At 40.6% G+C, this 27675-nt stretch overlaps 4 protein-coding genes across 4 annotated transcripts; 2 read left to right on the top strand and 2 right to left on the bottom strand.

The window, feature by feature from the left end:
- Positions 1 to 2404: 2404 nt before the first annotated feature.
- Positions 2405 to 3355, top strand: LOC148049448 (olfactory receptor 4S2-like). Its single transcript, XM_087714358.1, has one exon. The coding sequence runs from the start codon at positions 2405 to 2407 to the stop codon at positions 3353 to 3355; it is 951 nt and encodes a 316-aa protein (XP_087570484.1).
- Positions 3356 to 8969: 5614 nt separating this feature from the next.
- Positions 8970 to 9908, top strand: LOC106553242 (olfactory receptor-like protein OLF1). Its single transcript, XM_014071706.2, has one exon. The coding sequence runs from the start codon at positions 8970 to 8972 to the stop codon at positions 9906 to 9908; it is 939 nt and encodes a 312-aa protein (XP_013927181.2).
- An 8530-nt stretch (positions 9909 to 18438) lies between these two features.
- LOC106553241 (olfactory receptor 5AR1-like) lies at positions 18439 to 19398 on the bottom strand. The gene has a single exon (XM_014071704.2). It carries the CDS (start codon positions 19396 to 19398, stop codon positions 18439 to 18441), a length of 960 nt encoding a protein of 319 aa, XP_013927179.2.
- Positions 19399 to 21346: 1948 nt separating this feature from the next.
- Positions 21347 to 27404, bottom strand: LOC148049449 (olfactory receptor 5AR1-like). Its single transcript, XM_087703584.1, has 3 exons — positions 26488 to 27404; positions 22891 to 22978; positions 21347 to 21478 (listed from the first exon to the last, which is right to left on the bottom strand). Exons 1-3 carry the CDS (start codon positions 27402 to 27404, stop codon positions 21347 to 21349), a joined length of 1137 nt encoding a protein of 378 aa, XP_087559710.1.
- Positions 27405 to 27675: the final 271 nt, after the last annotated feature.

Raw genomic sequence — 27675 nt, forward strand, 5'->3', positions numbered from 1 at the left:
GAATTCACAATAATTACAATTTAGCTTGGAATTTGGGTTGTAAGTTATTTTGATTGTTAAGTGGATCACCCTGTGATCTGACTTGAGTAATGGTGGTTGTTAACTGAATTGCTCATTCCATTTAATGAGATAATGATGGGACATATCTGGAGATTGACAAAGACTTCACTTTAAAAAGGTGCTAATTAACTACTACAAAAGTACTTGGATTGAGTTGTATGGTTAAAAAGAGCTCATAGTTAAACATATATTTTCTTTTGGGAAAGATTGAAATACTTCTGGGAGATTGTTAACTGAATCAGTGATGTAATGGTAGAACCTAGTTAAACATTTCATTTCATTGTTCTTAATAAGGCAAGCAAAATAACCTGTAAAAACAAGATTTTTTGATGAAAAAAAAAGATTCATTGGTTTCATTTGGTCTTTTCTTACACAGTGGGCAGCTGAAGAAGGGATACTGTTGCTTACAGAATTGGGAAAGATGTAAGTAGGCAGAAATACAGAGCATTCAAAGCCTTATTTATTGAAGAGCTTCACAAAAACTTCCGGTTGATCGAGAGAGAGAAGGGGGGGAGATATTAAACAAATCTGAGGGCATCTTTGTTAGAGCTGGAAGATCCTGTAGACTAGAGAGGCCTCAAGCAATCAGGTAATAATTGGAGATCAGCTATAACTGCTCTATAACAGTTCTACCTGGTTTCAAAGTTTTGTTTAAGACTTACTCTGTGGCATATATATGCTATTGAGAAATACTCTTGTTTTGCAATTAGTTCCGATATGTTTTGGAAATCTAAATTAAAAATAGTCATAATTTAAATCATATACAATTTGGTTTTTCCTCTCCAAAGCACTAGGAACTATTCTATTGATTACCAAATAAATGTGGCTTAAAATTTCAGAATAAAAACATTAGGGAGGGGTTGCAGGGGAAGCTAACCACCTGGAAGGGAAATAGTGAATATAGCTGCCATACTGGCCTGAAAAAATGTGAATTACTATTAGGCAACATTTTCTATGTATGTTTCTTTAGTGATTCCTGAGCTTGGTTGTTTGCTTGTAGACATTTATTGTCCAGTGCTATTGAAGATGGGTGGTGACAAAATGTCTGCAAGCAAATAACCAGGATCAGACAACACCAAGGATTTCACAGTTCAACACTGAGCCATATATATTCTCTTCTATTGGTGCCTTTTTTACCATGCCGTATCCAGGTTAGCCACTGTAGGAGTCATGTGTGTGTATGTATGTATGTATGTATGTATGTATGTATGTATGTATGTATGTATGTATGTATGTATAGAGACAGAGACAGAGACAGAGACAGAGACAGAGACAGAGACAGAGACAGAGACAGAGATCTATCTATCTATCTATCTATCTATCTATCTATCTATCTATCTATCTATCTATCTATCTATCTATCTATCTATCTATCTATCTATCATCTCTACAGTCTTTAAACTTCTACTGTCTTAGAAATACAGAGAAAGAATGGAGAAATCCAGATGATCATTACATAGCAATTGCTTTAATGCCATTTAGTGCTTGTCTAAATGTTTACATCCCAGTCACGGTGTGATATATTGCTTCATTTAAGCCAGTGGGCACCAAATTGCAGTCTTAATTATTCGGACTTCATCCAGCTGAAAAGAACATAAAGGGCAGCAAAAGACGGTATTCCAATATTTGAGTACCTTCCTATCTAGCTGTGTATTACAACTCAATTCTGTGCAAGAGATTCTGAAAACCCTGTTTATAAAAAAGGGGGAACAGGATTTGAAAAATTTATTCTTGTAATGCGTCTTTCTTACTGCTAGATGACTGAATCAAGGCATTGGCTGTGATTTACATTTGATTCCAGCAGAACAAAACAACACCAATGGCATTCAGGGATGCTTTTCTATAAAACCAGTAGCTGATTTTGGAACATCTATGAAATGTGAAGATTTTGACAGGGTTGTTTGTATGACTGAATGAAGCCAAGATTGGTTAACATAATGTTTGAATAAACATTGAAAAAATGCATTTGATGTTTTAACATTTGGCTTTACAAATTTCTGATTTGACCTTGCAAGGTTGCATAGGTTACAAACTTTTTTTCATGAAAAGTTTTTCCAATGTCCTGTAATATTGCTGTGCTTCAGTATTTCATAAAATGATTTCCCTGATTTGCTGAACACACATTATATTTGTGACAACTGTTTATCTTCATTAAATTTTAGGGTAAACGTTCCTTGCATGTGAAAGAATCAGGACCTTGACAACATCCAGTTCAAGAATTTTTACAGTCTGTGTTGGTGTGTATACATATTTTGCTTAAAAAAAACCCTACCTGTAAAGCTTTAATCGCCAATATTCCTACTTTTATATGATATGCTGTAATGCGTTATCTAGCTTTGAGAATATGGAGAACCAAAATAATGTATCTGAATTCATCTTGCTGGGGCTTACTCAGAATCAAGAGTTGCAGAAAGTTTGCTTTGGTGTATTTTTGATCTTTTACATGGCAATTCTTCTGGGGAATCTACTGATCATAGTCACAATCAAGAGCAGTCATCAACTGATTTCTCCAATGTATTTCTTTCTCAGTTACCTTTCCTTCATAGATATCTGTTACTCCTCTGTCACAGCTCCCAAACTGATAGCAGACTTCCTTGTGAAGAAGAAAACCATCTCTTTTGTTGGTTGCATAGCACAGCTTTTTGGAGTTCACTTTTTGGGTTGTACTGAAATTTTTCTCCTCACACTGATGGCATATGATCGATACATTGCAATCACCAAGCCTCTCCATTATAGCACTATTATGAACAAGAGGCTCTGCAGTTGGATGGTAATTATGTCATGGCTGGGTGGCTTTGTACATTCAATGGTACAGACACTTCTTACTACACAGCTACCCTTCTGTGGGCCTAATGAAATTGATCACTATTTTTGTGATGTTCACCCTTTATTGAAATTAGCCTGCACTGATACCTACATTATTGGACTTATTGTCATTGCCAACAGTGGCATGATTTCCCTCAGTTGTTTTCTTGTGCTGACTGTTTCTTACATTGTTATCCTATTCACAATCAGAACTCGTTCTTCTGAAGGCCGTCTCAAGGCTCTTTCCACCTGTGGTTCTCACATCACAGTTGTGATTCTGTTTTTTGGGCCCTGCATCTTCCTTTATATGAGGCCTTCAACCACATTCTCAGAGGACAAAAGTGTGGCTGTTTTCTATACTATTATAACTCCCATGCTCAATCCATTAATTTACACTTTGAGAAATGAGGAGGTAAAGAATGCCATGAGAAAATTATGGAGCAAAAATGCAATTTTGTTTAGGAAATTAAAAGTGGATTTAAAAATATAACCTGGGTTTAATCCCATGTCATTTCAATGGGCAGAAAAGTGTATTAGTATCAGACTGGGCCTATTGGAAAAGAGACTTTTCTATCTTTAGCAAGGTTTCAATAAAAACCCATCTTTTCTTCTTGAAATAATAAGTGAAATGTCTAATTAGTATGCTTTAGGTTTTAATGTAAAATATAAAGGATATTTTCTTTTAAGATTCATGACAAAGATAAAGATTTAATTTCTTCTCCTGATAAACACTGAAAACAGTACTGTTATATCTTGAGATTTAATATTTAGTTAAAAATAAATATTGTTATTACAACCTCACATCCAACCTCATGTTACAACATCATATTACCACCTGTGGTCAACACAGAGGGAAAATGTTTCACTTATTTTTTTAAGGTCATATAATTTTGTCATCTGTGTTTATGAAAAGTAATTCATTCTGCCCCCTGCTGTGATAGATCTACTCTGGTAATCCAAAGAGCATTTTTGTGTGCTAATTATCTGAGGGCTACCAAGAAGCTATATAGATCTTAACTCTATTTAGTCATATCTGAATGCAACTGCTGTTTAGAATCATTTGCATCTGATGAAATCCATACAGAAAATTAATTTTAAAAACACACAGTTTACCTGCCTAGCAGGAGATAGTCAAAGAATATATTTGAATCCTGTTGGCAGTATATGCATGTTCTCAAGCTTCAGAAGAAACACTAAAAATGGCCACATTTTCCTTTCTAGCTTCCTGATGTTTTCGCTTTGAAAAAATAAAGGGAAGTAGGTAACGGTGTTTGTATAAGTTGGGGAATTCCAAAGACTTTTTTTTTTAAAAAAGATGGCTTTGTTGTATGAATTTAGAGGTGAGAGGGAGTGTGTACATCATAAGATATCAAGATGCAAATGCACGATTGTGGCAGTGGTGGGTTTCAAGTTTTTTTAGAACCTCTTCTGTAGGTGAGGCCTGCTTTGTGGGAGTGGCTTCACAGCCATATGACCGAGTTGGAGTGGCTTGTCAGCCATGTGACTGGGTGGGCATGGCCAACTCGTAAAATGTGGTGAAACTCACTTAACAACGCTCTTGCTTAGCAACCAAAATGTTGGCTCAGGAACTCTGGCATTGAAGTGTGCTAATCTTAAAGCTGTCAAGTTACAAGACCCTTGCACCCCTAACCCTTTAGAAAAAAAACCCCCAGGGGTGTTCAAACTTGACAACTTTAAGACTTGTGGACTTCAACTCCTAGAATTTCTCCTCTCACTCTTCATCTTGATGATGTACGGATGGGCGGGGTTAGGGAGCTGGAACCGGTTCTAAACAGCACTGTAAATTTGTGGAACCTCTCCTATAGAAGAGGTTAGAACTGGCAGGAACCCACCCCTGAATTGTGGCATTTAGTGATGAGACCATTGGTTTCATTCTGTTATTTTGGTGCCTTTGGGATTTATTTTGGATGTTGCTACTTTTCATCCATACTGAAAAAAATGGAACTAAAATTAATGTAAAGAAAACCAAACTAATAATAACAGATAAAACAAACACCCTTAAAACTGACAATGAAGATGTCCAAATGGTGATAACTTCTGCCTTTTATGATGTACCATCGACAGTAAAGAAACAAGCAATCAAGGAGTGTATTGCAGACTAGCACTCAGTAAAACAGTCATGAACGCCTTCGAAAGGGTATTCAGATGCAGTGGTGGGTTTATACCTACAAAAATCAGGATCATGCAAGCTATGGTATTCTCTATGATCTTCTATGGAAGCAAGACAAACATTATTTATACTCCGCCTATATCATTTTTATAAACAATTCAGGGCAACAAACATGCCTAATACTCTTTCCTCCTCCTCTTATTGTAAATTTTTGCACTTGGAGAATCGCTGTGAGAATCACTTGGATAGAACTGTGTTTTGGCAACACAGAGCATTTTGGCAGAGAAAAGCCCAGATTCAGAGATTGTGCAGTCCTGAGCTGGATGGGGAAAGAGGAAGAGGTTCAGAGTAGCTACACCATAGAAACTCCCAGGATAAATCTATTAAATCAGAAAGTTGTAATGTGATTCAGTCCATTATGTATATGAAAATGAAGGATTGGACTGGTAGGTAGGGTACAGAGCAGCTGCAGGACACAGGTAAGCTCCCCCCCAGAGCCACAGAACTGCTCCTACTTTCATTTCCCCTTCAAGCTTGGACGTCAAGTAATCAGTGTCAGGCTGAAAATGGGCTTTCCATAGCTGTTGTTGCTCCTATAATTCACTGAAAGCTGTGTGGCTTGTGCAGACCCCACAACCAAGCAAGGCTGGCATAACAGCCAGAGTAGAAGATGCAGCCCCCACTGACTTTCAGAAAGATCTGTCTTCTAGCTTCATGTTCCTCCAATTGGAATGGCTGTGCCAGAAGCTACCTTATTAGTCAACTTCTGATCAATGGTGCACTCCATTTGCCACACTGCAACTAGAATGCCAGGAAGCCTCCATCAGCCGCCCAATTGGGAAGGCATTAAAAGAAATAATTAGTGCCATGTGATATATGGAAGTTCCAAAACTATGTGCCAGTTTTGGTCCATAACTGGTAGTCAAAACCAGATGTGATTAAAACCTCTTGAAGGAGAAGGTTCAATTATGGACCACCAGATAAGCCAGGGATTGTGCAAAGGACTAAAGAGGTAAAAATAAAACCAGAAGTGTTAGGAAAGGTGTAAAAGACTATGGAGGTACAAGATGGACAGGAGACATCTGGAGTATGGGGTGGGGAGGGGACAGTGGTGAGTTCTGGATCCCATCGCAACCAGTACACTGTGATGGGGTGGGGTGTCCACCATGTACATGCACACTACACACGAATGCGCACCCACCGCCCTATGATGCTCCAGCTGCTTGGTGGAGCGTCATGCAGATGCTGTACACGGCCTGGTTGGCTCAAATATTGGTAAGGAACGCAGGTGAGTGGGTGGGCCCTCCAAAGCACCGTTCCGGTATGGTGCCTTCTGCTCCCAGCAGCCAACAATACGTCCGTACTGGCAATCTACCACTGGGAGAGAAGGAGGAAAAGAGGAGAACCCATGGCACACTATAGTTGTTCCCTTGGGCACTTTTCAAGGGAGGGAGAGTGTCAAACTATGGAAATAAATACTTGGAAGAGGTACTGAAAGGAATAACTATTATACTAGTTCCATAATTACAGTATTATTCTGATAACATTCTGATATGTTTCTTTAAATAGAAGCAACCATTTATGTAGAACAAAATAAAGAAGTGTGTTCAATCAATTCTGTTCCCTAGACTTACAGAGACAAAAAATATGGTAGCTCATTTTTGTTTTCTTCAAAGATTAGCAATATTTGGATTTTTAAACATGCAGCTAAGGTTAAAGTACTTTATAAGTTGCCTTAGCTTTATGTAAGATGAATCATTTATTTGAAACATTCCCCATGAAATAATATTCCATGTCACATTTATTGTAGACTTCATTAAATTATCACAAGTTTAATATAAAATGTTAGTGTTCAAGGAAGAATGAACATATATTCCTGTGGGCATAGTGAAGAAAAAACCTGGTGTTCGTACAATCCATAGAGGAATTGCCTGTTATTTAAATGATTTTCTATTTAAGGAAAAAAAAAATTCACTGCATACTTCTTCCCATTCTGAGCAAAGCTGCTTTTATAACTTCAGGGTCCAAGGACTTAAGCTTAATGCTAAACCATCATTTATTGCTGCAGTAGTGGGAAAGCATTGAAAGTCTGTTAAGGCAATGCATTTTTACAAGAGGTAAATCTTGTAATTTTGAGTTAGGGTTGGAAATGAGATCATCTGTCAGTTAGAACAATAAAGGGTCGTAAGTTACTTTTGCATTGGGCTAGGGAGCCCAGCTGAATGCTCAAAATGCCTAAAAATAGCAAATGGAAAGTATAGAAACAATTTTCTTTAATCTAACTTAGAATTAGCATTACTTTCTAAAACATTCTAGTAAAGAGTTAACAAGTCAATTACATTATTTCTTTCAAGATTTATGGCTGCAAACCCAGATTCAAACATCTTTGTTTAAGCCATTTTTATAGGTCCAGACGAAAAGAACATGGAAAAAAAACCCTGTAATCTATTTTTGTATGTTTTTAATTTGTTTTGTATCTCATTTTTCCTCCAATGGGACTCAATGAGTGAGCAGAAGGATTTGTTTCTCTTTTTCAAAGGAAGGGATGCACAAAGTGAATATCAATGAAAAAAATTAAATTAACATACTAACTTGTATTACAGCTAGTATGATAGAAACCAGAAAAACACCAGGTATTTTTCAATTAGCATTTCTCAAAATTAGTCTACTACAAGAAGTGGCTTTTGTGAAGAAAAAGTGGACTGATTTGCCATACAATGTTTTGCTCTTGAAGGACAGGCAGGGCATATTTTCAAGAAAAGCATTTAAACCAGTGCTTCCACTTTTTTTCTTCATTACTCAAACTGCTTATCAGAAAGTCCTTGTTATCCAATGTACGTCAATTTAAATGTCCCTATGGTGGTTGGGTAGTGAATTTGTGTGTTGTTATCAGAGAAAACTATTTTTTAACCAACCTGTGGGTAATTTAACAGGTTTGGGAAGCACTGATTTAAAGCATATGAGTAAACCTAAAAGTAAGCAGTATCTACAACATACTGTTGGGATTATGAAGTTGTCTTTCAAAATCCAGGAAAACATGAGCAGAATCCTCTTTCAGACCTTTTGGCTCAAGGTAGGAAGATTGATACCTGCACATTATTTCTCAGGAGTTTGCAATTACTTAGGTAGCTTCATAATGATAAGTAAAATCAGAAGTTATGTTCAAATCTGCATAGCTCCTAAAGTATTGCTGAAAGCAGGTTAAGTAGTAGAGTATTAAAGTACGGACTTTGCTTAACTATAAGGAAAAATCTTCCTCACAGTAAGAACAGTGGAAATTGTGAGTTTTCTATCTCTGAAAGTTTTTAAGAAGCTGGTGAGCCACCTGTTACAGATGGCTTAACAGGATTTCCTGCATATTGCAGAGAGTTGGGCTAGATGACCCTTGTAGACATTTCCAATTTTTACAGTTATGGGATTCTATTAGTGTTTGGGGAGAATGAGCTTTCTTTAATTTTTATTTTTTCATATTTTTCTTTATAGTTGCAAATAGCTTACTGTGTGTATTACAATGCCCTACACATTCTACCCACAGAGAACTTCATAGCAATTACCATATCTGTAGCATTACAGATTATATGAGAGCATATTGTCATTCATTGCAAACTTATTTAAATCTGGTATATATAAATTGGCTAATCATTTGTTTCCTTCCTTTATTGCAATCAGCTGATGCTTGCATGTAAATAAAATTAGTATCCAGAATATCCAGAATTGGATTGAATGTCCTTTGCATGACGAAATGCAAACTCTTCGCGTTATGAATTAATTACAGAGTCCATTCCTTATAGCCAATTAATCATTAATCCTGTGCCTTCCAGGAAGTCCAAGATTTCACACTGTGGAGAAACTAGAACCATCCCCAGGAAGATCTCAGATACATTTAGTTCTTTATTGTAAGGAAGTCACAAGATGATAATATGCTAAATCAATACCCTCCCAACCCCACAAAAATATATGGTTTTTTAAAGAAATGATGGAGATAAACAGCACTGTTGTGACAGAATTCATTCTGCAAGGATTTACAGAGTACCCAAAGCTGCAGAACAGTCTCTTCCTGATATTTCTTGTAATCTACCTGTGGATCTTGTTAGGGAATCTGGGAATGGTGGTGTTGATCAGGAATACTCCTCAGCTTGAGACCCCTATGTATTTCTTCTTGCAACATTTTTCATTAATGGATGCCTGTATAGCCTCAACTGTTGCTCCTAAGATGCTGCTGAACTTCCTGGCAAAGAGAAAGACCATCACATATGGGGGCTGCATTGTCCAATTTTTCCTTTTTTGCACTTTTACAGATGTGGAAGCCTTCCTTCTGGCTGCCATGGCAATTGACCGCTATGTAGCTGTTTGCAAACCCTTGTCATACACAGTTATCATGTCTAGATCCTTCTGTCTCTGGCTGCTTTGGGGAGCATATGCTGGAGGTGTCTTGAGTTCTCTCATTCATACCTGTGCATCTCTAAGGCTCTCTTATTGTGGAAGGAATTCCATTAACCATTTCTTTTGTGACCTGGCTGCTCTGATGGCCCTTGCCTGTTCAGACACTGCCCTCAATGAGCTGTTGCTCCTCACCTTTGGCATCTTGGTTGAAGGCTTGAACACTGTGACTATTGTTGCCTCCTATAGCTTCATCATCATAGCAGTTGTCAAGATGCCCTCCTCAGGAGGCAGGCTGAAAACCTTCTCGACCTGTGCTTCCCACTTGACAACCTTTGCTTTGTTCCACGGCACCATCCTCTTTATGTACTTCCGACCCCAATCCAGCTTCTTCATGCACACTGACAAAAAAGTCTCAGTGTTTTACACTCTGATCATCCCCATGTTGAATCCTCTAATTTACAGTTTGAGAAATGCCAATGTAAAGGAGGCCCTCAAAAGATTGCTAAGGAAGACAATAAACCCTCACTGATGACCTTATTTTGGATAGCTGCTTCCCATCTTTCTCCCAAGGTGGGGCATATTCTTGTCTCCCAGCATTGGTTTATCTTCACAGTAGTATTGGGAGGGAAGTTTGAAGGAGAAGGATCCTGAGTAAGCTTTCACCCTGATCTCCCAATGCTAACTCAGCAAACTAATCACTTCATTATGTAGTGATCTGTAGACTTGTGATCAACAGAATACTTTTACATAAATGGGGGTGTTGATCCAGAGGCTGAAGGAAAGATCTATGGATATAACAATTTATTTAGCTTAATGGAAGCATTACTGCTTCAGACAGGAAGGCAGTGCAGAGAATGGTAAGAACGGCAGAAAAGATCATTGATAATTCACTTCCTTCTATCTAGGACACAGCATATAAGCATTGCTTGAGCAATGCACACAGGATTGTCTGGGATGTTACACATCCTCTTCATGACCTGTTTTTATTGTTACCTTCTGGGAGGAGGCTTCATTGTATCTGAAGCAGATCCAGATTCAGTTTTGTTCCATACAGCAGTGTTTCTCAACCTTGGCTACTTGAAGATGTCTGGACTTCAACTTCCAGAATTCTGGGAGTTGAAGTCCAGACATCTTCAAGTAGCCAAGGTTGAGAAACATTGCCATACAGTATCAACCTTGTGAACTTTCAAGCTTCCTCTTTCCGCTATTTTAAATATATGGGTGTAAATATGTATGTATGTATGTATGTATGTATGTATGTATGTATGTGTATATATATATATATATATATATATATATATATATATATATATATATATATATATATATATATATATATATATATATATATATATATATATATATATATATATATATATATATATATGTTTGTATATAGCATGTTTATATGTATGTATATGGGTAGATATATACTTTCTTTTGAGAGCAGGCAACAGAATTTCATTTTTAATGTGTGTCGCTGTGCTCACAGTAAAAAATGACAATAAAGGTAATCTTATCCCATCTTACCTGCAAATTCCTCTTTCAGTTTATGTTGTGGCAAAACGAATAAAACATGCATTGAGAACAAATTTTGCCCTTCATCTTCAAAGATATCCTGCCTGAGTTTATGGCTATTGTTTTTTTTTAAATTAATCACTGGTCCAAGATAATGATTTCTAACTAAATGATTAGTCTTCTTTGTAGTGTAGGAAGTTATCACCCAGCCCTCTCCCAGAAAAATGAAATATCCTAGGAAATATTGAAAAGGCAGAATATTACATTTCCCTGGATGTGAAAAGGAAGAAACATGTTTTAAAGACAGAATAACTCCCTGCAGCTTTCTGCCCATCCCCCTTTGTCAATAGACCATTAAGATGCCAAAGCATCTTCACATCTCTTTACATAATAAAGAGTTCTCCCCTTCAGCTCCAGGGGGATGGGATTAAGGCATGATAATATTGGCCCTTTACCCAACTCACCACATGGCATCTGAGAACTCAATCAAACCTGGATTCAAAACAGTCTAGAGAGTTGCCCCTGCATGGCCCCATGGGAGTCTGACAACCAATCAGAATACAAGCTCAAGATCAAAGGCCAGAGAGGGCATAAAACCAGGGACTTTCAACATGTCAGCCCTTCCTTCTCATCTTCTTCACCCAACATCTTGAAGCATGTGATCACCTTTTCTGTTCAGGACTTAAGCCATGTGGTCCTGTCCACCATTAAACCATCTTTTCACGCAGCCTCCATGTCTCCAGTGTCTTTTTCTCCACTTGGAGCTGAACCCAGAAAGACATTTCTTTCAACAGTAGGGAATTGGAAGTTTATAAAGACAAATGTAATAGAATAACATTTCATCAAATGCAAAAGAACGTTTGTCATCCTTCTGAATACAGAATAGATTTTCAAAAAGGAAAGTAATAGAAGGAAGAACCTTTTACTTTTGCCTTGTTTCCAGAAAAATCTCAATTAATCAAAGATTAGAACTATTACAGCTTTATATTAAAAAACTATTCTACCTACAGACAAACTGCAGGTTGGTAATACATCTCGTGTGCTGTAGTTCAGCCCATTTTCGTTCATTGAGCTGGATCATATGAAGCATCTTCCGACCTCCGCTGTTCAAACACAGATGATGCGTAACTTATGGAAGGACTGCCTTTCCAACCTAGAAGTCAAACCTAGAAATTAGCAATAGATCAGGGGTGTAAAAATGTGATTTCATTGAGGGCCACATTAGGGTTGTGTTTGACCTTGTGGGGCTGGGGTAGGCTTGGTTGGGGCAGGCGTGGACAGGGTAGGCATGGCCAGCTTGACATCACTTGTGTCGGCCAAGTGCTAAGGCAGGACTTGCCTCAGACCCTCCTTCACTCTCATTATAATCTCTCTCCCTTCCTTCCTTCCTTCCTTCCTTCCTTCCTTCCTTCCTTCCTTCCTTCCTTCCTTCCTTCCTTCCTTCCTTCCTTCCTTCCTTCCGTCCTGTCCTGTCCTGTCCTGTCCTGTCCTGTCCTGTCCTGCCTGTCCTGTCCTGTCCTGTCCTGTTAACTACCTCTTCATTCTCCTTTCTTCTGCCTTCCCCTTATCCCCTGTTTTTCCTTCTTTGACCTCCTTTTCTTTTTCTTTCCTCTTTCCCTTTCTCCTTTCCTGTCCCTTCTGGCTTGCTCAAATGCAAAAGGGGAAACATTTCTCCTTTTGTTTCATTTGTTTTGCTAACCCTCTGCCAGCAAAAACTGAGCTTGTTTTTGGCTGGGATAGACTCCTACCTAGCCCTCCGTGTCCCAGTTTTGGTCATGATGGCCTCCTGCAACCTCCTGCCAGTGAAAACAGCTCAAGGGGGCTGTGCATGGCCAAAAACAGGGCCTGGAAGTTCCGTTTTCACTGGCAGAGGCACCGCAGGCCAGTCCTTTGCTGTTTCCAGGGCAGCCCCGTGGGCCAGATCTAAGCACAACATGAGTCGGATTCAGCCTGCGGGCTTTGAGTCTGACACCCCTGCAATAGATGTTATCAAAGACAATTTGTTATATTTTAGATAGGAATGAACTGATAAATCAATTGAAGATGATCGTATATCCCCATAGCATAAATGTTACATGGTTGTCCAGAAGGGATAAGATGGAACTAATATGCAAATGAATCAAAGGAGAGGGAGACATGCTTTCTAAAGAGACAAGCAACAAAACTTACTCAGAGAGACTTATTAGATAGCATGATGACCTGTCCATAACGTTGCCTAAAAAGATGTCAGGTCCATAATTAATTGGAATTTTCTTGTCTACAAGGAATAATCAACTGCTCATAATGGAATTCAGAGGCTGTTCAGGTGCTAGAGGGAATCCCTGGAGGCTGGTCTTTCATGCGAGAGTCCTGAGACCTTCAAACAATTGTTCGCAGGCAATCAGGAAGAGTACCTACTCCTTGTTTAATTGCTGCAACATAGGCTTCACATGCGACCATGCCTGATTTGATATTAGCTCCAGTCATTTGCCATCATCTTGTGCTTCATATATACCATGAGCTCCCGTATGTAAAGAGAGCACTCTGTCGTAATATGATGATTCACACAAACGTAAATCTTGATGGGTGTTATGGTGTATAGACTGGCTCTGAAGCAGGCCAGGGTTTGCTCAGTGTTGGGATTCAAATAAATTTAACAACTGGCTCGCCCAAGTCAGGTTGGCTGTCATGGAAGGAGTGGCCCATCCCTGTCCTGCAGCCCTGCTGCACATGTGGGATGAACCTCCCACGATGGCCTAGCTGACCCTGGGTGAATTTCAGTGGTGAAATTCAATTTTTTTTTACTACCAGTTCTGTGGGCTGCAAAATCTCCATTTCCACCCCACTCTGGGGCCAGTCAGAAGTGGTATTTACCAGTTCTCTGAACTACTCAACATTTCCACTACTGGCTCTCAGAACCTTCTGAATTTTATCCCTGAGCCAGTTGTTAAATTACACCCCGCTATCAAAGTGGATCCTGGATGCTGTGCTGCAATGGAGAAATGGGCAATGGAGTGGCCAGCGCGAGGGAAGAAGGAGAGAAAGTGACCTTCTTCTTCTCTTGCGCCAGCTGCTCTGTTGCCCATTTCTCCATTGCAGCACAGCTCCCAGGATCCACTTTGAGACCGGGGGTGAGTAATGTAACAACCAGTTCGCCTGAACCAGTGTGAACCAGCTGAATCCCAGCACTGAGCTTGCTCCTGAGAAAAATAATGTTACTGCTGATAGTACTATTTTAACCATTAGCCATGGTTATGTTGGGCAGGAGGGTTGGACTAGAAGATCGCTAAGATCCCCACCCTATGATTCTATAATTCTATGGTCCAAAGCAGCAATTTCCTGCCATTTGCCTGCTTAAAGTCCTAATTCTGCTTCTAGTAAAAATGTTGTTGCTGCTGTTATTAAGACTTATATGGCCATCAAAAGAGAAAGACTCAATTATGTCAACATATAATAAATCAAGTCAGGATAGGGTAAAAAAGAAGGCATATTCAATCAAAAGGCTGGGGGAAAAGGGGTAGCTCTCATTCAGTCTTGAGGCAAGAATTTAGCAATATTCTTGATCCCCTAAACATTGTTTCATCTGGAAACAGCAGACTTAATTGATTTCTCTTTTATTATGGAACACTCCACACTTCCAGTGACTGATGGATTGTTTTCCTGTTTTTTTTAAAGATGATATATTATTTGCCAATTATCTCACAGACTGCAGGGAAACAAAATTATTGAAATGTGTAGTGAGTCATAAAGTGGAATTCTTAAGGGCAGAGTCATGAAGTATCAGTGACGTGCGATGAGGTTGATGGCTGGTGAGGCACTGACACAGGGGTTTCAAATTTTTTTAGACTTGTGGACTTCAACTCCCAGAATTCCACAGCCAGACATGCTCAGTTCTGATGTAAAGCAACAAAAATTGTTTTCTCCTTTGCAAAAAAGTTTTCTTTCATTCTTTTTCTTCTCCCTCCCCCTCCTTCCTCCCTCTATCCCTCCCTCCCCCCTCTCAAACAGACACACACGGACAGAGAAGTTGGATCCCTCTCTCACTCACTCAATTTCAAACAGAGAAGTTGGACTGGATATATTTTCCAATGGCTTGAAAGCAGCTCCTCTGCCATACCCCCCCATTCCCCTGCTGCCTTCCGATCTGAGCCTTTGATTGCAGGTGGAGCCACATTACCTTTTCAAACTTGTAATCAGTGAAGCTGGGCTTATATACTTTTATCCAGGTGTGTGTGTGTGTGTGTGTGTGTGTGTGTGTGTGTGTGTGAAAAGGCAATGTAGTTCTGCATGCAATCAAACTACACTTGGGGAGGGATCTACACTTGAGGATGAAGTTTGAATTCCTCCCCCTTCCTCCGACCCACACACGTACCTTTTCCAGCTGTTTCAGAGAGGATTTCAACTCTGCTCTTGCCTGCCATCATGAAAACGAAAAAAAAAAAATGTAAAAGGAAAAAGGCAAGAGCTGAGATCAGGCTGAGCTAGTTGCTGCCAGAGTCACCGTGTGGATGACTCTGCTTAACTGTTTAAAAAACCCTCTAAAAAATTGCCCTCTAGAGGAGGAGGCAGGAGAATGACGTGCCTCATTACGTCAGGAATTTTTCAGCTTTTAACCCTTGCTTAGCTCTGCTCCAGTGATCATAAAATCAGACTAGAAGAGGCACCTCATTCTCCCACCTCCTTCTGTAGAGGGCACTTTTTTAAGATGGTTTTTTAAACAGTTAAGCACTACGCAGAATCATCCACTGTGACTCTGGCAGCAACTAGCTCAGCCTTTTTCCTTTTACATTTTTTTTCTTTTCATGATGACAGTGGTGAGGGTCTGCCTCCCCTGCCTCCCCTGACTGCACGTCCCTGTGAAGTATACACTCCAATAGCATGCATATAGAAAGGACCAATCTATGTGTTATGACACTGAAGACTGGAGTTCGTAAAAGGAAAAGGATTGGAATGAGAACTCAGTTGTGAAGATTATCTAAAAGAGGTTCTTAGTTGCTTATGAAGATATGACTTTCGGAAAGAATTTTATTAAATGGGTAAGATTGATTTACACTTTTTGGAATATATATATATATATATATATATATATATATATATATATATATATATATATATATATATATATATATATATATATATATATATATATATATATATGTACTTTGTTCCTTTCTTTCTTTTTGTGTTATTATTTTAAAAGCGATAAAATTATCTATCTATCTATCTATCTATCTATCTATCTATCTATCTATCTATCTATCTATCTATCTATCTATCTATCTACCTACCTACCTACCTACCTACCTACCTACCTACCTACCTACCTACCTACCTACCTGAAGAAACCCTATACTCCCCATCTTTTGCCAGGATTTAACAGGAAAAATTATATAAGGGCTTTTTAAAAGAGAAATGATAGAATTAGTACAGAAATAGGAAGACATTGGGCATATGCGGTGCTTGATAAAGCTTATATGTTTTGTTTGGATGTATTTAAGTGTATGTATCTGAATGAGAGATTGACTTTTAAAATCCCATTTAGTACCAATACTATACTTTAACTAGGTAAAAACTATGGTATTTGATGGGCAATTCAATAAATATAATTAGATACGTTTATGTGAATTAGATTCAAGTAAAATGCATGTAATCCTTGGAGAATGAATGGATTTTAGAATAGATCCAGATGCAAGCAATAATTTACACTGGCTTATTTAGATGTAGATGAAGCTAGTCTCTAATTTCCAATGCGAATAATTAATTTTAAGTTTTGATTTCAACATGAGCATTAATTTAATAATTTGATTTCAACATAAGCATTAATTTAATAATTTAATTTAATACAAAGATAAGTTGTCCAGGATGCAATCATCTTGGGCCATGTTTATATTTAAATATGAAGAATGGGAACTACAGTTTGGATATTTATTAAATTGAGCTTTTACTCCAGATGAAATAGTTTTATGCTTAACATTTTAACATTGCTACATCTTTTTCTTGGAGTATTTTTACTCACTGCTCTTTGGTTTCATTTGATTCCAGATAATTTTGGATTAAGAGATTCTAGATGAATCACATCCTTCTTTACATAAAATTAATATAGTTAGCTCAGTGGTGTCAAACTCGATTTAAGTGAGGGCCACATCAGGGTGGTGTTTGACCTCGGGGCTCAGGATGGGCATGGCTAGGTGGGCATGGCCAGCTTGATGTCACTTGTGTTGGGGGTACCTGTGATGGCCAAGTGCTAAGGCAGGCTCCCAAGCTCCATTTTTGGGTGCGACGGCCTCCTGGAGCACTCTGCCAGCAAAAACAGAGCTCAGGGGCCCTGCATGAGCTCTGTTTTCAATGGCAGAGGCACCACAAGCCAGTCTGCAGGGCGGCCCCCTAGGCCGGATCTAAGCACCCAATGGGCCAGATTCGGCCCGGGGGCCTTGAGTTTGACACCCCTGGTTTAGATAGTATGAAAACCCAATGTAATCTCTCAAAGCTTCCTTGACAGTGCTCTGGTTTTTCCTCATTACAAAAGCTGAGTTTGAAGTTTATTTCATGCTACCAAGTAACGCAGTGTCTATGAATTTGTGTAATCTTTATACAACATATTAGTTTCAGAGTGCACAAATAATATGCTGTGTGAGAACCTCTTCCTTTTACATATACTGAACTTATCATAATACAGTTTCACTGACATGGGGAAAATGCATTCTGAGATATATATTTCTAAGTAAAAAATAGGATTCATGAATAGATTGAAATAAAATATAAACCTTATAAGTTTCTGCTGGTTGCAAAATTCCATATTAATTTAATCAGAAGTTATCTTTATCCCTCTTTGGGCATCAATTTTCCTATGAAGAATAATATTCATTCAGAACTAACTCTATAGAAATAGAGAAACCATTCCAGTCAAAGTTGTTAAAAGATTTTTGTTTAAAGAATAATAAAATAATGTCTAGCTACTCTATTTTTCTTCATTCTGGTTCCTTTCTGGATATGTTGAATTCCAGATCCAATAAACCCAAGGCTTCATGGCAATAGATTGGATAAGCCTAGCTGAATAATGTGGAAATAGCTATTATTATGATTGCTAATATGATAATCATGAATCAAAAAACTATCTGGATAAAATACCAGACTTATCTTACAATAGTATGATTGTTTACAATATTAATCTGCACTGCACTCAATTAATATATGATAATTCTGAAAAGGATGAGAACACAAAAGCCCAGCTTTAGAAAAGCTGTGCAAATATATTGAATTTCACTAATATTCTTCTTCTTTAGAAACAACAATTATGAAACAAACCCATTTATTACCAAGTGTTTTACAAAATATATTTAAAGAGGGTCTATTGTGAAGAAAAGGCTGAGAACCACTGGTGGTTTGCAAACTTCTGAATTTTACTATCCATAAAGGTTTTTGATCCTGTGATGTGTAAAAATCATAATTTTGATTTAAGGTTACCAGGAACCTTCTCTTTGTTGATTGCTAGCAAGTAAATTCTTTTTCTCATTGATAGTCTTCCTCTTTGGAAATGGCGGCGCTTGTAATGAAGTTGTCCATTAAACGTATCTAGGATTATTCCCTTTAAAAATCCATATGTTGTTCACTGATTTAGTTGCAGCATCTTTCACTTCCTTGTTCCTCAGGCTGTAGATCAAAGGGTTGAGCATGTAGACCACAACTGTGTAGAACAACGAGACCCATTTGTCTTGGTCCATGGAATAGCTGGAGCTGGGCCGCAAGTATATGAAGAGTATTGTCCCGTGGTATATCCCAACAGCTGTCAGGTGAGAGGTGCAGGTGGAAAATGCTTTGTACCTACTCTCAGCTGAGCGCATTCTCAAGATTGTAATCAAAATGTAAACATAGGATACAAGAATCATTCCAATGCTACTTGCTTCAAGAAAGCCAGCAGTGACAATTATAACTATTTCACTGATGTATGTATCTGAACAGGAGATAATTAAGAGTGGAGGTATGTCACAGAAGAAATGATTAATAACATTTGACCGGCAGAATGTCAGTCGAAATGTTGAGGAAGTGTATACAATTGTATCCATTAGGCCTATACAATATGCACCAGCAATCATTTGCTGGCAGGCCTTTTTGGACATTATAGCTGGATAGAGGAGTGGATTGCAGATAGCCACATATCTGTCATAGGCCATCATGGCCAACAAAACACACCCTGTATCTGCAAATATACCAATCAGAAAGAGCTGTGTAGCACAGGCACCAAATGAAATTCTTTTTCCTTCAACTAACAAGTCAATCAGCATTTTTGGAGAAATGGTTGAAGAGCAGCAGAGATCAACAAAGGAAAGGTTGCACAGGAAGTAATACATGGGTTTGTGAAGTTGGGGTTTAATATAAATCAATAGAATCATCCCCAGATTCCCTAAGACAGTGATGGCATAAACCAGGAGGAAAATCGTAAAAAGTATAAACTGCATTTCAGGATTGCCTCTGAATCCCTGAAGAATGAATTCAGTAATGACAGATTCATTTTTGTTATCCATGATTTGTCTCTGTGGGCACTGGATTCAGGATATTAGCTGATCTTGAAATGTCTTTCTGATCCTTTGTTAGGGAAAGAAACCTGCATTATTTGGGGCTTCATTCATGTTTCTCTCTTCATAAAACAACTGGACACTTTTTCAAGAGGATTTTATCATACCTACTACAGTATATCACATATATCATACGCTAGCAGAGAACTTTTATTATATAGGGTAATACATTTAAAAGAAACCTAGTTAATGAAAACTCAACATGAAGCATGTTATATACAAACTCATTTACACATTGCCATGTAAGTGAAGGCTACAGAATAATGTACCACAATATTGCTATATAATTGTTGCTGTAAACTATATGTTGGACCATAATGGATTTCTAGCTTCCGGCATCTCTATTCTACCCTCTCCAATTTAGAAACCTTCCATTACAATCTGGAAAAGATGATTTAATGCAAATTAAGGTGACTTAATGGTGCTTAATTCCTGTTTATTTCACCTCCTTTTTCAGTAGAGTAGGAGTTGACCAGCAGGTGAATTTCTCACCCAATTCATTTTTCCCTTTTATTTGTTTAGGGTCTAAATTTTAGATGTATTCAGCCCTTGTAAGACTCCTTATTTCAGTTGCTCTCAACATTTCACAAACCTGGAATTCATCAATAATCTAAAAGACATTTATGAACGATTTCCTTCTTAATGGCTTTAGGTGATGTACAAGTTAGAAGACAAATATTAAATTAGCATTAAAAGAAAACCAATGTAAAATAAAATTAAATATTAGCATTCAAAGGTCTAGGGTAAAATATTTGCTAAATAACCTGGTACCCAAAATAAACCTTGCAGGACAATTCTGAAATGATATAGAAATATGTCAACGTACTGTAATTTCTGGAAGCACTAAATTGCAGGAGTCTGTGAATGATATAAAAAGATACTGAAAGACATTAGGCGTAGCAACTGGGTGGCATTTTTCCTATATTTCTGCTAATATGATTGTCCAGGAAGGTGAGCTAAGCTTCTTTGTGCCAGATCTGAGCCTGACCCATGTAGAGAAGGATCAAGATAAGGCTTTAAAAAAAAAAAAAGCAAAAACCTGAAACAGTTTGTTTGTTGAATGTTTTAGTGGCACACACTATAGAATGCAAAGTCCATTAAAGTATATACAAAAAATATGGATTGATACTGTTTCTATAAATATGCAGTGTATAATGGCAAAAAGTCTAGGGAGAGTCTATCTGGTGTAATGGTTAAAGGCACCAGGATAAAAACTAGGAGTCTCTGATTTCTAGTCCTGTCTTAAGCATGAAAGCTGGCTGGGTGACTGGGTTAGCCACTCACTCAATGCACAATGAGAGGCTTGGGCATAAGCTGATGGGTCAGTTCTTGTTCTAATCAATACACTCCATTGATCTGAAAAAAAGCATATACTGTACTTGCAGGAAAAACATTAGGAAGAAAAAAAGAAGAAAGAATGGCAAAGTTTAACACTAACGTAAATCATTTTCTAAATTAACATACCTGGAATTAAGTCAGTGGCTTTCTTTGCACTGGTTAATAGGGACAAAGATCTTAAATGTCTTTTCAACCCACCTGGGATAATATCCCTCATGCATTTCAATACCCCAGACCCTGGAGATAAGTGGTTGCATTTTCATGCTTTCTTGTGATAGTTTTAATTGGAAGAATCTTAGAGTAAAAAGTAAAGTCATGTTAAAGTTTCTTTTTGATGGCTGTAGAGTTAAATTCAGCTGTCTAGCTCTAATGTTATGTACACATAACACATCTCCATGATCTTACTAATGGTTGATTTATGATCAGTCACTTAAGGACCATTCAAAGTCCCAACAAATCTATTTTAGGGGTACTTATGATCTGGATTTGAAATTCTGATGGTCACTCCTCCCTCTACAGTCACCTGATCATATTTTGGGCACTTGGCAACTGGACTGCTTTACAGCTGTTTGTAGTTTCCTGCAGCCATATGAAACATTTTCCAATCATTTTCCTGAAACTCGCATTTATTTCCAGTTTTTGGCAAAACTGCACCCACAGTGAACTCTTGCAGTGAGTCACTTAATGAGGGCTGCAAAAAAGCACATAAAATCAGTTTGGTCACATGGATGTAACAGCCAGAAAGCAGAAATGCTAAAGCTCTGAAGTCCAACATCAAACATTGGAACTGAGCATGGAAGGGCTAGAACATGGAATTAGCAAAAACTACCAAACCTATGTGATTTATTTTCCAAACAATGTACCCAGATCCAGATCAAGAAACAGAAGAGGATATATATAACCAGGAAGTGGAGAGCCTTTACTTGGTTTTTTTTTTATAAAGTGCATTCCATTTCCATTCCATTTATTGAATTTATAGGCCCCCTAATCTCGGAGGACTCCAGGCGGCTTACAGAAGTAAGAAATATTAAAAAGATTAAAACAAATAAGACACAACAAATTAAAAGAAAAACAACATGCACCCAGTCTAAGTGGGGCTGGACCTCAATCAAGAGGTCAACAGCCCCAGGCCTGCCGGAACAGCCAGGTTTTGATAGCTTTTCGGAACGCCATGAGAGTGGGTAGGGTCCGGATCTCTGGGGGTAGCTCATTCCATAGGGCCGGAACGGCAACAGAGAAGGCCCTACTCTGAGGCATCGCCAGCCGACATTGTCCAGCTGATGGCACCTGGAGAAGGACCATCCTGTGTGATCTTATCGATCTTAGGGAGGTATGCGGCAGAAGACGGTCTCGTAGATATCCGGGTCCTAGGCCATGTAGGGCTTTAAAGGTGATAACCAGCACTTTAATTCATGCTCGGAGACCAATGGGGAGCCAGTGCAGCTCGCGGAGGATAGGTGTAGTGTGCGTGTACCTTGGTACACCCAATATCGCTTGCGCGGCTGCATTCTGGACTAATTGTAGTCTCCGAACACTTTTCAGGGGCAGCCCCAAGTAGAGCACATTACAGTAATCCAGTCTTGAGGTGACGACGGCATGAGTGACTGTTTGAAGTGCCTCCCGGTCCAAATAGGGCCGCAACTGGTGCACCAGGCGAACCTGGGCAAAGGCCCCCCTGGTCAGAGCCGACAGGTGATGTTCCAAAGTCAGCTGCGGATCCAGGAGGACCCCCAAGTTGTGGACCCTCTCTGAGGGGAGCAAATTTTCTCCTCCCAGGCTTAAGGATGGACTAGCTGGACTTTCCTTAGGGGGCAACATCCACAGGCACTCGGTCTTGTCAGGATTGAGTGCGAGTTTGTTCACTCCCATCCAGACCCTAACAGCTTCCAGGCACTGGCACATCACTTCCATCGCTACACTGAGTTGGCATGGGGTGGACAGATACAACTGTGTGTCGTCCGCGTACTGGTGGTATTTGATTCCGTGCCGGTGAATGATCTCACCCAGTGGCTTCATGTAGATATTAAATAGGAGGGGGGACAAGACCGACCCCTGTGGCACCCCATAGTTGAGGGGCCTAGGAGTCGACCTCTGCCCCCCCACCAACACCGACTGTGACCTGTCAGAGAGGTAAGAGGAGAACCACCGTGGAACGGTGCCGCCCACTCCCACCTCTTCCAGCCGTCGCAGAAGGATACCATGGTCGATGGTATTGAAGGCCGATGAGAGGTCAAGGAGCACAAGGATAGAGGAATGTCCTCTATCTCTGGCCCGCCAGAGATCATTGGTCAGTGCGACCAAAGCAGTTTCGGTGCAGTAACCAGGCCTGAAACCAGACTCAAAAGGGTCTAGGTAATCTGCTTCGTCCAAGGTCCGTCGGAGTTGGAGGGCCACCACCTTCTCAACAACCTTTCCTAGAAAATGGAGGTTGAAGACTGGACGATAGTTTTTAAGAATAGCTGGGTCCAGAGAAGGCTTCTTGAGGAGGGGTCTCACCACTGCCCCTTCAGAGGTTGTGGAAAAGATCCCTCCCGCAAGGAAACGTTCATAATTCTCTGGAGCCAGCCTCGTGCTACCTCCCTGCTGGTTGAAACCAGCCAGGAGGGACACAGATCCAGTAAACAGGTGGAGGTACTCATCGCTCCCATGGCCTTGTCCACTTCATCAGGAGTGACAATCTGGAACTCATTCCAGAAAGTCTGAACAAGACCCTCCCTCGGCATCTCCGCTGGTTCTGTCCAAATGGAGTCCAGGTCTGTCCGAATCTGAGCGATTTTGTCTGACAGAAACTGAGCAAACTCCTCGGCTCGTCCCTGTAAGGCATCCCCCATTTCCCCCCCTTTCAGGAGGGAACGGGTTATCCTAAACAGGGCAGCCGGGCAAGATTCTGTGGATGCAATAAGAGTGGAAAAATGTGCACATTTTGCCACCCGTATCGCCACTAAATAAGTCCCAATAAAGGCTCTTAATAGTGTTCGGTTGGATTCGGAGTTGCTAGCCCTCCAATGTCACTCTAGGCATCTCTTTTGGCACTTCATCTCCCGGAGTTCCTTGGTAAACCAAGGTGCCCTCCTGGATACCTCCTGGAGGTAGGTATGTCAAAAGCAAGCCCACTTGAACCCCTAGGTCCAACTTCAAAAGAAGGGACTCACACCACACAATCTCCGGAGCAGGGCTCCTGCGAGGAGCTAATGATCCTCGGATAATAATTGCCACTCCCCCAGTCCTTCTCTGGCGTCGCAGTTGGTGGAGCACCTGGAACCCTTCCGGGCACATTTCTGAGAGTGGGACTCCTCCTTCATGGCCCAACCAGGTTTCAGTAATACATGCCAGGTCTGCCCTCTCGTCAAGTATTAAGTCCCGGACAAGGGGAGCTTTATGAATCACAGACCTGGCATTTAGCAGCAACAACCTGAGACCAGGGCCCTGGCTTCTCTTGCCACCTGGTCCTTGAGTTGAGCTTACAGGGCCGGAACAAGGGATCACTGTGACGTAGCGAGCCCTCCTTCCCCAGTAATGGCTAGCCCTGTAGCTCCTGTTGTACCTGCCCCTCCCCATCACAACTGGGATGCTCCAGCCCGCCCCCATCCCCGTGAACCCCCCTCCCATGGCCCACGCACTTCCCGGCAGGCCGCATCTATCACTCATTCTAGGACGAGGGGTAGGCCTGGGCCCCCCTATCACTTCTGCTTATGCACTCAGTGGAGAAGGCACCAGGCCGCGCCCTCAGTCCTCTCAGATGTACTCCCAGTCACTCTCTCATACACACCCCACTATAGTCAATTAAAAACATACAAAAATGCAATAGCATAGTAATAAAAAATAATTAAAATTAGGTGGGTTCATTCATCAACAATCACACCATACACACTCCATTCACAGAAAATTGCACAGGTCTTAAAAATTCCCCTCAGTGGGTTCGTGCAGAAAATGGAGGTCGGAACCAATGGTGATGAAAGGGGGCAGAGTTCCACAGTCCCTCTCCCCTCTTGTTAGTCTGGAAGTGCAAAGGGGGGCCGAAGGCCCAGAGTCTAAGATAGCTGGAGTGGTTGCGGGGGGAGGGGTAGGCACTAGTTTGAAACAGGTGGCAAGTTCACGGCCTCATCCCCCCCACCTCTTGTCGCCGACCCATATATTGAGGGGGCAGCAGGTAGCACTGGCTGCACTGACCGCAGTGAAAGGAAAACACCGTGTCAGACAGCAGAGTACCAGGCAGCGCGAAAGCCCCACAGCGGCAACAGCCAAGCACGAGAAGGCTGCACCAAAGGAGAAAGGGGGGGAGGGCCTAGAAGAACTGTGGCAGCAGCAAGGGCCAGCCGCCAAATCCCGGCACACATGGCTATAATAACTCACCACCCCTCCTCGGGGCGCCACTCCGATAACACCCAGCCCAGGTCCAGGAGGTCCAGCAAGCCCAGATCAAACCCTCCACTTCAGCAGCGCAGCCAGAAGGCACTTGCCGCCCCAGTGCCGCCACCGCTGCCCCTCGCAGTACGCCGCCACCACTGCTATCACCACCAGTCAGCAAGGAGACACAAGAGCACAGGCGACATCCAGGGGCCACCCGAAAGCAACCCCCTCCAGCAGGTCCAGCAGGTCCAGCAAGCCCAGCAAGCCCAGCAAGCCCAGCAAGCCCAGCAAGCCCAGCACAGATCAGAAACCTCACTCCAGCAGTGCAGCCGGAAGCCACACGCCGCCCAAGCGCTGCCACCACTGCTCTCAGAACGCCGCCGCTGCCATCATCGCCAGCCAGCATGGAGATGTAACAACACCGGAACACCATTCAGGGCCCCCCGAAAGCGACCCCCTCCTGACAAATGCTCCCCCGGCTCGCCCGATGATCAATCTCTCGCAAGGACTCCTCCTTTCCAAAGTCCGGAAGCTCAGTCCCGAGAATTTGCCTGTTCTTCACTCCTCGCAAGCCCGGGCAGCCATTTTCCATCCTGCACATGGGCAGTGGATGTGAGTCTGGGCTTATATATCATTCTTTAGATCTATTGAATAATCAGCACCTATTAGCAGGAACCATGATGAATAGGTGCCCCAAAGGTGCTTTTTGAGGAGGCAACTGGACTTTCTTCTTTTTCTTCGAAGATATTTCACTTTTCATCCAAGAAGCTTCTTCAGCTCTGAGTGATGGTGGGGAATGGAAGGATTTATATTCCTTGCAGACAGCTGGTTATTTGCATCCTTTTAGAGAGTCAACAGTTCCTTCTTGGAACTGTTGAAAGGACTGTGTTGTAGACTTGACCCCTCTCTCAACAGAGCGGGAGAGATACAACAGCATCTATAGTATCTTCAGTCTACAACGCAGTCCTTTCAATAGTTCCAAGAAGGAACTGTTGGCTCTCTAAAAGAATGCAAATGACCAGCTGTCTGCCAGGAATATAAATCCTTCCATTCCCCACCATCCAGTCAGAGCTGAAGAAATTTATTGGATTGAGCAATTTCATGTAGAGTTGAAAAAACAAGAATATAAAATGTAAGCCCCCCCCTACCATTTTTAAAAAAGTGGTAGAGATTATTATTAAGTTGCCTATTAAATTTGTCTAGGGCCACATCTTTAAAAAATCACATATATCCAATCTGGTATTACCATGCCTTCTAGATAGATGTTCTGTATGTATCCCCACTCCCCAAATGGCCATCCTTTCAAGTCATGGTAAAACAAAGTTTCTCCCTTTCCAAACCCATATATGGCCAAGAGATTTTGACATAGCATCTTTCACCTCCTTGTTCCTCAGGCTGTAGATCAAAGGATTGAGCATGGGGATCACAACCGTGTAGAACATAGAGGCCCATTTGTCTTGGTCCATGGAATAGCTGGAGCTGGGCCGAAAGTACATGAAGAGTATTGTCCCGTGGTATATGCCAACAGCTGTCAGGTGAGAAGCACAGGTGGAGAATGCTTTGTGCCTGCCCTCAGCAGAGCGCATTCTCAAGATTGTAGCCAAAATGTAAACATAGGATACAAGAATCATTCCAATGCTGCTTGCTTCAACAAAGCCAACAAAGGTAAATAACACAATCTCACTTATATATGTGTCGGAACAGGAGAGCATCAGAAGTGGAGGCTCATCACAGAAGAAATGATTGATAACATTGGAGCTACAAAAAGATAGCCGGAATGTAGAGGAAGTTTGTATCATTGAATCTAGCAGGCCTGTAAAGTAAGCAAGAGTGATCATTTGCTGGCAGGCCTTTTTGGACATTACAGTTGGATAGAGGAGTGGATTGCAGATGGCCACATATCTGTCATAGGCCATCACAGCCAACAGAAGGCATTCTGCATCTGCAAGGATGTCAAATACAAAGAGCTGCGTAACACAGCCATTGTAAGAAATCCTTTTACTTTCACTTAATAAGTCAATCAGCATTTTAGGAGCAATGGTTGAAGCGCAGCAGAGATCAACAAAGGAGAGATTGCCCAGGAAGTAATACATGGGTTTGTGAAGTTGGGGCTTGGTGTAAATCAAGAGAATCATCCCTACATTCCCTAATAGAGTGATGACATAAACCAAGAAGAAGACCGTAAAAAGAACAAGCTGCATTTTGGGATTGTCTGTGAATCCCTGAAGTATGAAGTCAGTTAAAGCAGAACCATTTCCTTTCTCCATGATTTCCTGAGTGGATGGATTGGTTCAGGTGATTTGCTGATCCTGAAATGACTTTCTGATTCCTTGTTAGAAAAAAGAAAATTATATTATTTAGAGCTTCATCCCTGTTCCTATTTTAGTGCAATGAGAATCTGGATTTTTTCCCCAAGAGAATTGGGGCCCCATTACTTACTTAATTCAGTACACATCATATTTGCTAGATCTAATCTTTTTTTTTTTTTTGCCAAATTACAGTCTTTGAATATAAGTATAAAATTCTAATCTCCCTGCT

The sequence above is a fragment of the Thamnophis sirtalis genome, unplaced genomic scaffold, assembly GCF_051295495.1.
Source record: "Thamnophis sirtalis isolate CommonGarterSnake01/CBP01778 unplaced genomic scaffold, rThaSir2_p1.2 scaffold_1, whole genome shotgun sequence".
NCBI lineage: Eukaryota > Metazoa > Chordata > Lepidosauria > Squamata > Natricidae > Thamnophis > Thamnophis sirtalis.

Excerpts from the sequence above, each read along its gene's own strand:
- LOC148049448 (XM_087714358.1), top strand. The coding sequence starts at position 2,405 with ATGGAGAACCAAAATAATGTATCTGAATTCATCTTGCTGGGGCTTACT.
- LOC148049449 (XM_087703584.1), bottom strand. The coding sequence starts at position 27,404 with ATGGAGAAAGGAAATGGTTCTGCTTTAACTGACTTCATACTTCAGGGA. Across the intron at positions 22,979-26,487 it reads GCTATGTCAAAATCTCTTGG|TCTGCGACGGCTGGAAGAGG; the intron begins CCATATATGGGT and ends CCATGGTATCCT. Across the intron at positions 21,479-22,890 it reads ACAGGTCACAGTCGGTGTTG|CCCTCATTAAGTGACTCACT; the intron begins GTGGGGGGGCAG and ends GCTTTTTTGCAG.
- LOC106553241 (XM_014071704.2), bottom strand. The coding sequence starts at position 19,398 with ATGGATAACAAAAATGAATCTGTCATTACTGAATTCATTCTTCAGGGA.
- LOC106553242 (XM_014071706.2), top strand. The coding sequence starts at position 8,970 with ATGATGGAGATAAACAGCACTGTTGTGACAGAATTCATTCTGCAAGGA.